Here is a 13,536-nt window from a genome sequence, read left to right on the forward strand (position 1 = left end):
GACTCGTGGTCCACCGCTGATGGTCATTTGAGGACGGTTTTGCATAGCGACCACCCTTACTTAGCATGGCAGGGCGTCGCGTGGTAATGCATATGGTGGCGTTTGTCCATATTTGTTGCATTTTGTTTCTTCATTCTTGTATAACCAAGGATACCTGCGGGTCCTACTGGAAAAATCTGGAACAATGTATCTACATTTCATGCTTCACAGCGTCGTCGGCTTCTGACTCAGATAACAACAGAATAGATCCATCTGTCAAGGGGACTCGAATCCTTTTATCCAATTGGAGTATGCTGTGACACGTATTCCCATAAGATTGTCCATCAAATACAGTAGTAGATCCTTCATTTACTGTCGTGCAGCAACCGCTCTCACCTCTTCCTCTTTAGGAAGAATGTCTGGAACCGGCCCGACAGGAGTAATAGCAAACTGATTGATCTGCTTATGACTCTTTGTATAGTGTTTCTTAATGTGCTCAAAATCCGTCGTCTCCCGGAACGCGGGAATATCCCAGTAAAGGCGACGCACCCAGCGATGAATGGCCGGGTACCCGGAGCGAATATCACGAATGTTACACTTGAAGTGCTGCACGTAGACGGGGTCAAAGCGGATGATAGTCGTGAAAAGTCGGATATCGATCTCGGTGATGGATGAGCCGAAGAAGTACGGGGAGTTGGCGTCCTTTGAGAGATGGGCTTCGATCTTGTCGAGGGAGGCGAAGAGGGTCGTCACAGCCTTCTCGTAGGCTTCTTGTGTCGTTGCGAAACCGGACTTGTAGACGCCGTTGTTGACATCGTTGTAGGTCCAGTCGTTGGTGGCGTCGATCTCGCTTCGGAGAGCGGGAGGGTACAGGTCGACGCTCCTGTATTTTTCGGGAAGGAGATCATCGAATTCGTAGTAGAACATGCGAATGATCTCAGCGCTCTGTTCAAATGTTCAAATCAGTAAGAGCTCGGGCGACAGCGGATAGAGTGGATATAAACGTACCTCGTTGCTCACGATGCGTTGCGTCTTCTTATCAAATAGCACTGGGACGGTGAATCTTCCAGTATAATCAGGATCATTGGAGAAGTATATGGCACGCAGATGCGTGAAATGAGGATGCAACGGATCTGGGGTGACATTCTCTCCTGCAACCTCTTCGTCGGCTGTTGCAAAGCGCCAGCCTTTCCAACAGAAGATATTAGTTTCGTTCTTTAGCGGCTTCAAATTTGAAAATCCATACCATTTTCGCCCAAATGCCAGTGGACTGATGTAAACGAGATGATATCCTCGAGACCCTTGAGCTTCCGTGTGATCAATGTCCGGTGTGCTGCGTGATGAGAAGGCTGTTAGCCGTCGTGGCTTACACTTGAGCAACGGAGAGGTCTTCAAGAGAAAGCGCACCCCAAGGACAGGCATATGAGACATAAAGATGATAGCGATCTTTCTCCGGGGGAAATTCAGCGCCAGGCTCCCTGGAGATGAAGTTGCGGAAAACCGATTGCTGCCGCTTGAATTCGCCCGACTTGTCTTTGGGGTCCACCCAATCGGTAATTTTGCCTGTATTGCCTGTCTATTTGGAAAGGAGCATAAGGTCAATTAAGAGCCTTTTGAGACATGTTCAATGAGACTCGAGAGCTTACGGCCATGTTGCGGATTGGAAGGAGAGGTTGTCTGCGGATGTGGAAGCTTCCGTAAGTTGACAGGGAACTGCGAAACCCGGCGGTTGTTATGGACCTCGGGATATGTCGCGAGACCAGTTGGGTTCGAGGGAGCGCAGCAAGCATGAGATATTACCGAGAATTTCAATATAATCAAAGAGAGGAAATGACGCCTTTAATAGGTAATGGGTTGCTATCTCGAGTTGTGGTGCGGGGGACAATGACGTTTGCTTACCGAGTGCTTACGGATGGATCGCATAAAATCTGACAAAGCAAGGGCCCTCATTTCTACCATTACTACTATGTGGAAGTCAGAATTAGCACTTATTGATGACAACAAATTGCATATTTTGTTTCTAAACCGGTGACAAGAGTGCTGTAAATAGACTTCTAACATAGGCCGTGTCCGCATATCGGTTTCTGCGCAGGCATTCCATCTACTTCTGAAGTTTCACCATAACGTAGGGAATTTCAACATCCTCCTCATTTTGATCCTCTGCAGTCACCTCGAAGATGATGTTCTTCTGGTGATCTGGGATAGGCTTCTTGCTAATATGCGCCACGAGCTTGCTCATCCTAAGCAAATAATGTTAGCTGAGATTCTAGAGCGATGTGTAAAGGGTGATACTTACTTCATAGGAAGTCGGTCTTTGACCTTAGATGGGGGGTAAAAACTGGCATACAGCAGACTGACTCCCGAGCTGACCATGCTAATCTCCAAGCCCAGGTCTGAGAAGTGCTTGAGGAAGTCTTGTAGAGGAATGTCGTCGAGTTCGAAACGGTCCCAAAGTCGATCGATGGTCACCTCACCTTGCTTGCCCATGTACTTGCCCCTTGGACTGGCTATGGGCTCACTGAAGCCAAAGAAAGGGAGAGCGAGGTTCACGAAGCCATTCTTGTATTGCTCAATATCGTCCTTGCCATCGATGATCTTGTACAGCTCCAGAGCAACCAAGCCTGTGACCAATGCGGTAGTTGTGGCAATGGCCGGAATGATCTTACCGGCAATGAACTTGGTTTTGTGGCGGTCAGCCTGGGGAATATCATAGTTGTCTGCGCGGAGGTTGCTAGCGGCGGTGATGAAGTCGATGTGATGGTTTGTATCGTCATCCTTCTCAAATTCAACGGGGTTCAAGCGGAATCCGGAGAGGGATTCGGGAGAAGGCAGAGACTCAACGAGGCGCTGAATCTCTTGACTGTCATCAAGGGATGAAGACTGCTGAGCATTCGGGTCGGGCTCATTCTCATCTGCCTGAATCTTGACGCCGGAGCTTGGGGTAAACTCAGGAATGATCATGTTGTCCACAATCTTTCTGTAGTACTCTTTGTCTACGCCGGGGTTCTTGATTCCATAGTTGAAGGCATGGAGATTTGCGCCGGCAACAACGAATGCTAGGTGAGTTGGGTTCGAGCTATCGAACTTGAGAGGTGTTGGGGCACGCTTTGGCCCAGACCAGAAAGGTTGACCAGAAGAGGTCTTGGAGTCTCGAGGAAAGTTGTAGAGAAGTTGTTGAATTGCATTGTTGTACTGAGCCTCAAACTGCTGGCGAGCCCAGACGATGCAATCATCAATGGAAGCTGGTTTGTTGGTTACCAAGAAATCCCGGAGGTGCTCCAAAGTCTGCTTCTCATTTCCAGCCTGCTTGAGCGTCTGCTCGATGTAATTTGGCTGGGACAGATACATATTCACAGCCTCAGGGGGGCCGACAAAGAAAGTCTGGAAGAGATCCCGCGCCCAGGCAATTGTGTGTTCAATTCTGTTGGGGAAGCTCTTCAATGTGCACATTGGGAACGACTTTTCTGGGGGATCCTGAGAGCTCGAGTAGGATTCGGTGATATGGGGCAGAATGACCTGAGTGTTGCCTTTCGTACCAAGGGTGCCGCTTTCAAGAAGAGGCTTGCGGAAGAAAACACAGCGACGATCAACATAAGTTCTTGCATCGACGTTGTCCAGGGCGTTGGTCACACCATCCAGAGCTTCCCAAAAGTCTTCGTTGAAAATGTGTTCGGTGTCGGGCCCAACTCGGTCTCGAAGTGTCACGATTTTACCGTTCAGGTCGGGGTTCATCGCCTGTGCCGCAGCAGAAGCGCAATCACTCTTGAGCTTCCCAACATCTTTAGAACGGAACAGGAATTGTCTGTTGAGGTTGCTCCTTTCGATCTGATCCATGTCGGTGACGAAGATCTTGCCCTTGGGACCAGTTCCAAGACCCATCATGGCCCAGTTCTTCAAAGTCTCGCACCCAATAGCTCCCGCACCAACAAGGAACTGTGTGAGATTGGCGATCTTGTCCTGAAACTCTTTGCCAAAGACGGCAATTTGCCCGTCGTAGCGAGTGCCAAGTGGCTTACAGCTCTCTTCGGAACGGGTGACAGATGTCGGCAGCGACTCCAAGGAGTCGAGGTAGAGCCATTGATGAAGAGGGTTGAACTTTCCGGAGACGGCCTTTAGAACTTCCTGGGCTGCAACACCTCCAAAGAAAGCGGCCAAGGGGTTGAGATCTCCGCGAGCCTGGTAGCTCAGCTCTCTGATAATTTTCTCGTCCAATTCCACCTTTTCTTCCTGGCTTGACGCAAGTTCATTCGCGATCTTAATCACTTCCTGGGCGTCACTGTCATTGTGGGGGCGAGGGAATTGACCATCATGAGCCTCGGCGAATTTGTGGAGCGCTTGAACTCCGATGTGTAGTTGCTGTGGCCGGTCGAACTTGGCAAAGTCAGAGACCATGAGCTCAGGCTTCTTAAGCTGTTCGCTGAATGGCTCAAAGTCGACGAACTTAGGCATCTTGACCTGCGTGAAGATACCGCCGCCTTGATACGTGCCTAGGCCCGAGACGTCCCCAATTGAGAATGTATAAGGACCCTTGACAGTGATCTTCCGTGGATCGCAATTGTTCAGCCCTTCCATACCCTTGACTTCAGTAAATGTCACGTAATCCCCGTCTTCGAGGCCATGGCGAGTCTCGTCCAACGCAGAAACCAAGCCATCTTCGTCAATGTCGGCAACGATACCGCTGACTGGCTCTTCACCCGTAGCATCTCCAACGGTAAAGTTCTTTCCGAAATCATTGAAAATGTATCCAAAGAGACCAAATGTGTCGGTGATGGTGATATAGATGCCGTTCTTGTGGCAGAAGTCAGCGATAGCAAGCTGTTCCTTCAGAGGGGTTGTAGTGAGAACCACTGCCTGGTACTGTTTCAGTTGCTCGAGATCATCCACCAAGTTGCTACCCTTATGAACAGTAACAGGCACGTACGAGTTCAGCTCTGCGACCCTCGGAGCTGTTACCTCGGCCCTTGGTTTCCCGACATCTTGTGGTTGAAGGAAGAACTGTGAGGATAGGTCGGAGATAACGACTGGCGCAGGATCGTATAGCGTGAGGGACTTCACACCGGCAAGGGCAATGTTCTTGGCTGATAGAGGTCGTCAGTCGTTGACCGTACTTCTCAAACCAGTTATTGTACTCACCGATCTCCACACCAAGACCCTTCAGACCAACAACAAGAACATTTGAAGAGCCCATTCGCTTCATAGCCTCATGGCCAAGGACGTACCTATAAACCAATAAAGATTAGAGAATTCCATTACGGCGGAACGGTATCAACATACAGTTGGCGACTGTACAGAGACTCATCGATCTCTCCATGTTTGATCTTCTCCACTGTTTCCTGGGGGTTATCAAGTTGCATATTGGAGTCCTAGAGACAGACGTAATCAGTACCTTCTCCGCGCCATACAAGATCAGTGATCATTGATGAGATAACATACCGTCATGATTTTCTTCTCAGGCGGGGTTGCTGCTTGGTCGCAGGACGCTCTACGCTTTGCCAGCTTCGCAGCGTCACGAACAGGTAGTTCTGAAGGAATTGTGAAGGATTATAGATGAAAGTCTTGCCTTTGAGCAAGACTTTCTACCAGTATTGACTCGTGTCTACCACACCTGGTGCAGACTAAAATGCGGGAGCGCTTAGAATGTCGCTCAAGATGGTAAATACAGCTAGAAGGAACTGTGCAAAGCTCTCAGTCGAAGCAACAATGTGTCGTTTTGAAAAATTTGGAACTGTCGAGGTAGATGATGGATTTACAAAGCAGAGAATCGTGGATGACCAAGCAAAGACGCAAGAAGGATGTCTCTTTTCAGTTGGCGACGTAAGAGGGACAAGCTGTTGATGGCTGACTCAGCAGCCTCCTAAACTGTGATTGGTCATAGCCCCGCGAGGAGGACCTAGGATAAGGAAGCATTGCCAGTGGAACCTCTGACGAAGAGGAAAAGTACCTAGAAGTGATGGTGATGACAGCCGCGTGGGCGGATTCAGGCTGCCATAAGTTCATGATGCGTATACTGGATGATTGACTCAACCCGGCGGTGCCTACACTCATTCCTTGAGTGACGTTGATCTGGCTCCTCCACAATCTCGGCGGTCACATCAGTTTCCGACGACGCGTCGTGAAACTCAGTTTCAGGACACGCACTTGTCTTTACTCTTGATTTTATGTGTCGCTACGAGCTTCTCGGCCGAGGACTATTGTATTGGCAGCGTCGAAAGTCCAAAGCAGATAGAAAGCCATCATCAAGGTCGGTCATACTTGTAGGCACAACGCTCTTTAGGCCACTTCCTCTAACCTTGAGATAGTGGACTCCAGCCAGAATGCTCCACGAGATCCTACTCTCACTCTCAGGCCAACCGTCACCTCTCTTCGCTTTCAGTTCAGAAGAAGACGTCGTCTCTGAGAATGCTTTTCCACTGTCCCCTCCGGAGAAAGCCCTCCTCACATCGCTCGCCCGTTTGAGTAGACTCCATGCCAGACTTCGAGAACACACGTCTCTGATATCATCTTCGCATCCTTCGACCATCTGCCGTGCTGTTTCCTCAGCTATAAACGCTCATCATTTAGGAGGTTTTCAGAGGAAGATCTTGGRAGTCGAGAAAGCTATTTTGGCCGAGGATAGTGCATATGTTGGCGGTTATGGCATCGTACCATTGTCAACTATCGTTGGGGAGTTTTCGCCATGGACGAGGCGATTAGAATGGCTTTGGGAGGTTGCCCGCTTCGTTCTTCCCGAAAACAGGACTAGTAGTGCACATAGTTGTACGGGCTCCGCCCTGATTGATTACCTTCGAACAGAATCCCAAACGGGCTATCTTGACCTCGAAGAAATCGCGCTGCACCTGATAACACTTGCCGAATCCGCTTGGATGAGGCAGCTATCGACGTGGCTACTGTATGGAAATCTCCCGGTCTTTGGGAAGGATGACTTTTTCATTCAGGAGGATAATTCGAGCCAAATGGATGATTCGTACTCCGTTGCAAACTTTGTGATGCAGACAAGCCTGCTCCCAAAGTTTGTTTCATTGCACACGGCGTCATCAATTTTATTTATCGGGAAGACCTTGAATCATATCACGGCGAAGCGGAAAGGTGCCACAGCGGGATCGCCTGGTTCTGCAGCACCGCCAGTCACTCTTCAGGGGGAGCATATTGCGCACCTCGCCTCGTTGGGATCCCCAATATCAGCCTCAAGACTATCCAACGCGGTAGATTCTATCCGCTTGTCTTTGTCACAAAGTGTGCTCTCGAAGCTACTGCCGTTACCCAAGATCCTCGAGATTCTTTCTGTGCTGCATGATTTTCTTCTATTGGGGCGCGGTGAATTTGCTACTGCGCTTGTGTCTCATGCTGATGCCAGACTGAGTGAGCGACATCGAAGACCCGAGCTTCTCGCTGGCCGGGTCAGAGCGCAAACGGAGCTTGAAGGACTTGTCGTCAAAGATGGGGACGTAATACATGCTCTGGCACACACATGGGCCGAGCTTTATTCTCTACAAAATGAGGAAGACCCTGTGGATGAGTCGCTTGATCTTGCCCGAGACCTTGTTCGCTTATCCATTACTGACAGTAAGAGTGGACATACGGTTGCACCGCTCTCAGACGAAATTGGAAGTGATTTAGTAGCGGAAATCTCGGACGTCTCATTTGAGGACCTTCTTTTTCCAACGCGAACTTCCCTCTCGGTAGAAGTACGTGCGCCCCTTGACCTATTTCTATCGACATCCGATATCGCTGTTTACTCAAGGATTCATTCATATCTTTTGGGCATTCGCCGTGCGCAGATACGAATTAGTGATCTCTGGAAGCACTCTTTTCTCCGAAAAAGTTATCCTTCTCCATGGGGCCCACCACGAAGCAATACTCCCTTTGGACAGAATAAGCTTATACTCGGAAGGCAGAGAGATAATATCCGACTTAGCCAAATGAGACCAGTATGGGCAACGAGTAGTGCTGTGCTCTTTGTCTTATCAGAAATTGGTAGTTTTTTCCAGGGCGAAGTTGTCAATGGCTGCTGGCAGCACTTTCGTGAGTGGATTCAAGGTGGTCTGGCTACTGTCACGTCGTCGACGAGCTCTCGACCCGGAACGTCTGCATCTCTGAAGAGCAGGTTTAGCGACAGTGCAATTGAATGCAGAGTCGATATCGATCGCTCAAGTCAGGCTGCACCGCAACGACTTGACCCCGAAACTCTGACGGTCGCCCATCGTCGCTATCTATTTTCGCTTGTTCAGTCACTGTTCTTGACAGATAAACCGTTCACAGAGGCCCTCCGATCGCTGCTTAGTTTGATTGACCATTTTCTCGCACTTATTATTCGCCTAGAAAGTGTCCAGAAGAATATGGACTTGGAAACGGACGAAGGTGTGGTAGACGCCTTGGCCGACTACCCCAGGGAGGAGACAGAATTATTGGAGGCATTAAGGACTGCGCGGATGGAGGTCGAAGGGGGAATCAGGGACGTCGTCGCTCGCCTGCGAGACATTGATGACAGTCGATCGGGAGAGGGACGAAAGATGTTTGACCTTGTAAAGCATGCCCGCGCTACTCCGCTCGCCGACAGACAGAATGGCAGCGGCGTGAACGCTCAGTTTTGCCAGTACTTGCCGCGAAAGACAGCTGGAGTGGATCAACTTCTCATGAAGCTGGACTTTGGGCATGCCAATGGATGCCTCGGACCTACAGCCCCTGTGGTAGGCGACTTCCTTGAGATGGAGTAGACCGCACCCGAGTCCTTTCTTTCTACTCAGAGCTGATCGCTGGTTTGCACCTCTGGCGCTTGGGCGTTTCTGCTGAGTATACTGATCCTTATTTACCCTGTCAGTCCTCGACTGCGTCCCTTTATAGAGGTAGAGGAGCGCATTTTGCTATGAATGTATGAGATAGACGGCCAGTCACGTGTGCTTTACTGATGCCCCAGAGAGCGTCTTGAATCCCTATAGCTCTAATATGAATTAAATTTGCTCGACATGGTGGACCTGCACCCTGGCTAAATCAATGAACCAATATACCTGCTTATTGGCTGTGGGAGATGGCGTGTTGGTGCAAATCTTCATTTCTACAGATGTTGCAGCTCTGACTGGGTCATCACTCATCACCAATCTGTCAGGTCTTAACTATCGACTGCAGCGTGAATCATATTTTCTCTCTCTGACACGATACCGAGACCGCATAGCAACGAAATCTCCGAAGGCCAAATCAAAGCATCATCGAGATTGGCCCAAAGTAACACCCGAGTGAATCTGTTCCATCTAAAGTCCAAGGGCCCACAACAGGAACAGCTAGGCTAGGGGCTTTTGCTAATTCCTAAGGGCTATGGAGTTTAAGCATGGTGCGAATTTCTCAATTCCTTCAAGCAGGATGTTCACGGGGAACTCCCTGTTGTAAACTTCCAGAAGTGCTAGAAGCTAAGGTACCTATGTGTGTCTACTCTCTCCAAAGCCGAGGAGATGATTGGAGGGGATTGCGTTCCGTAAAATGTCTGGTAGAGCTAAAGAGCTGCTAAGATGCTGCCTTATCAAGTTATCAGTTCTTATCTTAGTTTTTGCCGCTTTTCGCGTTAAAACTTAAGGGTCTGAGATTCTTCTTACTAGCTCCACTTTGGCGATTCCTGGGGCAGGAAAAAGTCTGGAGTTCAATTCGCAATACTCTACGTCACCACCGAGCAACGAGTCGAATTATCGCACCTTTCGGTCTGGTCTATACATCTATGATCTCTTATGATCTCAGGATGAATTGCATGGAGTCCATGGTTATCCCCAGTCGACAACTGCAGGGCCTGATCGTCCTGCTGGAGCAGGACTTGATAGTTGATATATTAATTGAATTGTATACAGAAATCAAACTGATAATAATGTCCCCAGGCCCAGCATCTCGGACTCCCAGTTTTGGACATCCCGTGCACCTGAAGTGGGCCATTCCAGGAAGAAACATGGACGGTCTCCATCCCTTCGATCTACCAGATCACGTTTCTTACCGTCTTCAGCAATCTAGTAACTCCAAATGATCAAAAGTCACGATCCTGGCCCGAGTCCGTTGCCTCGAAAGCTCTGGCTTACAGGGTCATCGTACCCTGGTTGTTCCCGGGCGGTCCTGTGTCTGGGTCATATTGTATCATCGTGAAAGCAACTCAGAATTCCTAGACTCCATCATGGCAGTCACGAGGCCATCTTGTTTTTTATCCCTTTGCCTTTGCTTCACCTGTATCGATGTGATATCATGACCGTGTCTCAATGGTATAAACTTAGAACTCTTCTAGTACAGACCTCGAGTTATGTAGAATCCTGAAGTGTGCAATTGTAAGCTGCTTGTCTTCTGACATTTTCCCGGTCAATTGTTTCTTATCTCTGCGGGTTGTTCTTGGTTAACCTTATAGAATCTTTGACCAAGTCATGTCTTTCAATCTGCCGCGGTCGCTGACCGCAGCAGCGCGGTCATGGCTACCCTGCACTTCGCTCCATCCATTCCTACGATCAACATATTCCACCACGACCAATGAGCAACACATCCAGAGGAAGCTTCCCCGGGTGAGACCGCATCGATTCAAAGAGTTCGATCTTGCAGACCGCGTCTATGCCGTCACCGGTGGGGGACGAGGTCTGGGGCTGGCCATGGCCGAAGCGCTGATGGAAGCCGGAGCCAAAGGTACAGATATATCCACGACTTCAACTTCAACAGATACACCTGAGCACCTCCGCTAACACACCTCTCACAAACCAGTATACTGTCTAGATCGCCTCGAAAAACCACACCCTGAATTCGAAACCGCCAAAGGCCAAGCCGAAAAAGAATACGGCGGCGCCCTGGAATACCGACGCATCGACGTGCGCAACGAACCCGAGGTCAACGACGTCTTCGCCGAGATCGCCTCCCGGGATAAGCGGCTGGACGGCCTCATCGCCGCTGCGGGCATCAACCACCTGCAGAGCGCCCTGGACCACTCCCAGGCGGCCCTGAACGAAGTCATGCAGATCAACTACAACGGCGTCTTCAACTCCGCCACGGCAGCAGCGCGGCAGATGTTCCATTACCAGCAGAAGGGGTCCATCCTGCTCGTTGCAAGCATGAGCGGGCTCATCGCTAACAAGGGCATGACCTCGCCCGTGTACAACTCGTCCAAGGCGGCTGTGATCCAGCTCGCGCGGTCCCTGGCGATGGAATGGGGTCGGCAGGGGATCCGGGTTAATAGTCTCTGCCCGGGACACGTCGTCACGTCGATGGTCGAGCAGGTGTTTGAGCAGAATCCGGCTGCGAAGGCGACCTGGGAGGCGGAGAATATGCTCGGTCGGCTCGCGTGTCCGGAGGAGTTCAGGGGTGCGGCGCTCTTCGCGCTCAGTGATGCCAGTAGCTTTATGACAGGGAGCACGATGATCATTGATGGTGGTCATACTGCGTGGTGAGCTCTCGGCGCATTCCATGACTGCCATTCGCATTGCGTCTTCTGATTTCTTCCTGTATTTTTATGCCTCGGGACATCGGCTCACTGGGACGAAGGTGCATGATTCTTGTCCTTTTCTTGTACTATAAGCGACTTCCTTTCTGTTACGGTTCTTAGCAAACAATCAATAGTAATATTTAATCTGACTAAATACATACCATGACTTTCATGCAACCCAAATTGTAGATGCAGCAGCAAAGGCGGAAGCAAAACCACAAAACTCACCTCATAAGATGTTCACGAATCTCTTTTCAACACTATGGTTGAACTGATTCCCATCCATAAGGACCTGCCGCGTTTCCATCTCAACATCAGCACCTTCTTTCCGATTCGCTGCACGATCGCCCCTCTGAAGCATAACCCTCAGCACGAACGCAAGGACAGCAACCACAACCATGAAGAAAGAGCACGTCGCCATCCCACGCACGTACCATGGCCCGTCACTGCGCGGGTACAGCCTCGTCCCGAGTAACGGCCCACACTGCCCGATGAGGTTGAGGATCGCCATGCTGGCTCCCTTACCTTCCTTCGCGGGGCGGTTGTCCATCGTCCAGGTGATGATGAGGGTGATGGCAGAGAAGAAGCCTGACGTGGCGGGGTAGACGCAGGCGTATCGGATGAAGGTCTGGAGGCCTGTGGACATGCGCGCATGGTAGTAGCCTGTAGCTGCGATTGCGAGGTAGGCGAGTGAGGATATCAGAGCGTGGGCGATGAGATAGGGGCTTCTGGTTCTGTATCGGTCGGAAAGGTAGGCTGTTGCAAGCACTACCACGAAGGCGACGAGGTAAGGGGGTGCGCAGAGGGCTTGCGCGGAGAGGGAGGAGTAGCCCATGCTGTGAGAGCGTGAGTGTATTGATTAACAGGGGTTCTCTGATGTCAGGGGCTTACTCTTCTATGATGGTGGGCAAGAAGACAGGCATAGAGCTGAAAGCGACATTGCAGCTGAAGAACATAAACTATAGCAGCTGCATGTCAGTTCGACCCAAAGCGGGAGAGATATGGCTTCCACGAACAGCTGTCACATAAGATTTGGGATCCGCCAGCGCCTTGACAACTTCCCTCCAATTGAACTTCCTGGAATCGGGCCCACGATAGTCAGATCTACTCTCTCCGAGCCGCAGCTTGGCTACCATTCTCTGTCTGGGCTCAAGAAAACGCGCACTCTCGGGCGAGTCAGGAATCAGTATCCATGCAAAGACCGCGACAAGCACACTGGGGAATCCTTCGACCAGAAAGAGAGTCCGCCACGGTGCAATGGGGCCATTGCTGCTGAGCTTGACAATCAGCCATGCGAGACTACTCGCGAATGAAGTCGCCAAGGGAGCCGCTGAGATAAACAGTCCGTTTCGTAAAGCGAGTTCTTCCCGCTTGTAGAACAGTGACAGGTAGAACGGCACGCCAGGGCCAAATGCCGCTTCCGTGATGCCTAGAAAGGCACGCAGAACCACGAGTGTGCTGAATGAAGTAGCCAGTGACTGGAAGGATGCGACGAGGCCCCATCCGCATACACACAGGGAGATATAGATGTGTGGAGGAACGATCCGGTACATGAGGGTCATCCACTCAAAGAGGATATATGTGATGTAAAAGGCTGTCAAAAGCCATTCATATTGTGAAGATGAAAGATGCAAATCGTCCATGAGTCCGGCGATTTTTGCATTTCCAATATCTGCAAAGCAGTCAACTATTTGATGTACCGTTTCTGAGGCAGTAAACACACTCACTGGAACGATCCAAGAACGAGAGCAGGTAGAGAAGGGCCAAAAATGGAACCAGCTTGCGGTCAAACTTCTTCACGACTTCCTTTTCTTCAGCTGCCGTGTACTTTGTAGCGGTTACGGCCCTTTTGGGTTTCGCTTCCTGGTCGTCATACGAATCGTAGCCTTCATCTTGACCCTCATCGTCGGAAATGTAGTCCGCTTCTGCGCGAAAGTCCGTTTGCAACCTCAACGACCCAGCTGGAGGTCGATTGGAACTCGAAGATGCATTTTCATTGTCGGATGCTCCGGAATCTGGCGTATACTGCGCGCTGGCCGGTGTCCCTGTGCTGGAGCTATAGGATGATGCCTCGGTCGGCTGCAGATGGTAAGAGGCCATCTACGGAGTAATCAATGTAAGAAACGTCC

General features: G+C 50.3%; 5 protein-coding genes across 5 annotated transcripts; 2 read left to right on the top strand and 3 right to left on the bottom strand.

Annotated features, from left to right (window-relative positions):
* Positions 1–348: 348 nt before the first annotated feature.
* Positions 349–1,631, bottom strand: Aspvir_000247 (glutathione S-transferase family protein; the record flags this gene model as incomplete). Its single annotated transcript, XM_043265384.1, has 5 exons — positions 349–924; positions 988–1,166; positions 1,226–1,312; positions 1,387–1,555; positions 1,626–1,631. The coding sequence occupies 5 exons, from the start codon at positions 1,629–1,631 to the stop codon at positions 349–351; spliced, it is 1,017 nt and encodes a 338-aa protein (XP_043121319.1).
* Positions 1,632–2,080: 449 nt separating this feature from the next.
* On the bottom strand, positions 2,081–5,418 carry ubaA (E1 ubiquitin-activating protein ubaA; the record flags this gene model as incomplete). Its single annotated transcript, XM_043265385.1, has 5 exons — positions 2,081–2,219; positions 2,276–5,057; positions 5,113–5,198; positions 5,254–5,342; positions 5,413–5,418. The coding sequence occupies 5 exons, from the start codon at positions 5,416–5,418 to the stop codon at positions 2,081–2,083; spliced, it is 3,102 nt and encodes a 1,033-aa protein (XP_043121320.1).
* Positions 5,419–6,293: 875 nt separating this feature from the next.
* On the top strand, positions 6,294–8,693 carry Aspvir_000249 (putative gamma-tubulin complex component GCP4; the record flags this gene model as incomplete). Its single annotated transcript, XM_043265386.1, has 1 exon — positions 6,294–8,693. The coding sequence occupies one exon, from the start codon at positions 6,294–6,296 to the stop codon at positions 8,691–8,693; it is 2,400 nt and encodes a 799-aa protein (XP_043121321.1).
* Positions 8,694–10,364: 1,671 nt separating this feature from the next.
* On the top strand, positions 10,365–11,372 carry Aspvir_000250 (putative short chain dehydrogenase/oxidoreductase; the record flags this gene model as incomplete). Its single annotated transcript, XM_043265387.1, has 2 exons — positions 10,365–10,617; positions 10,693–11,372. The coding sequence occupies 2 exons, from the start codon at positions 10,365–10,367 to the stop codon at positions 11,370–11,372; spliced, it is 933 nt and encodes a 310-aa protein (XP_043121322.1).
* Positions 11,373–11,636: 264 nt separating this feature from the next.
* Positions 11,637–13,507, bottom strand: Aspvir_000251 (putative MFS transporter; the record flags this gene model as incomplete). The annotated part of the gene is made up of 4 exons (XM_043265388.1): positions 11,637–12,243; positions 12,299–12,366; positions 12,424–13,079; positions 13,135–13,507. 4 exons carry the CDS (start codon positions 13,505–13,507, stop codon positions 11,637–11,639), a joined length of 1,704 nt encoding a protein of 567 aa, XP_043121323.1.
* Positions 13,508–13,536: the final 29 nt, after the last annotated feature.

Source organism: Aspergillus viridinutans, assembly GCF_018404265.1.
Source record: "Aspergillus viridinutans IFM 47045 DNA, scaffold_1, whole genome shotgun sequence".
Taxonomy (NCBI): domain Eukaryota; kingdom Fungi; phylum Ascomycota; class Eurotiomycetes; order Eurotiales; family Aspergillaceae; genus Aspergillus; species Aspergillus viridinutans.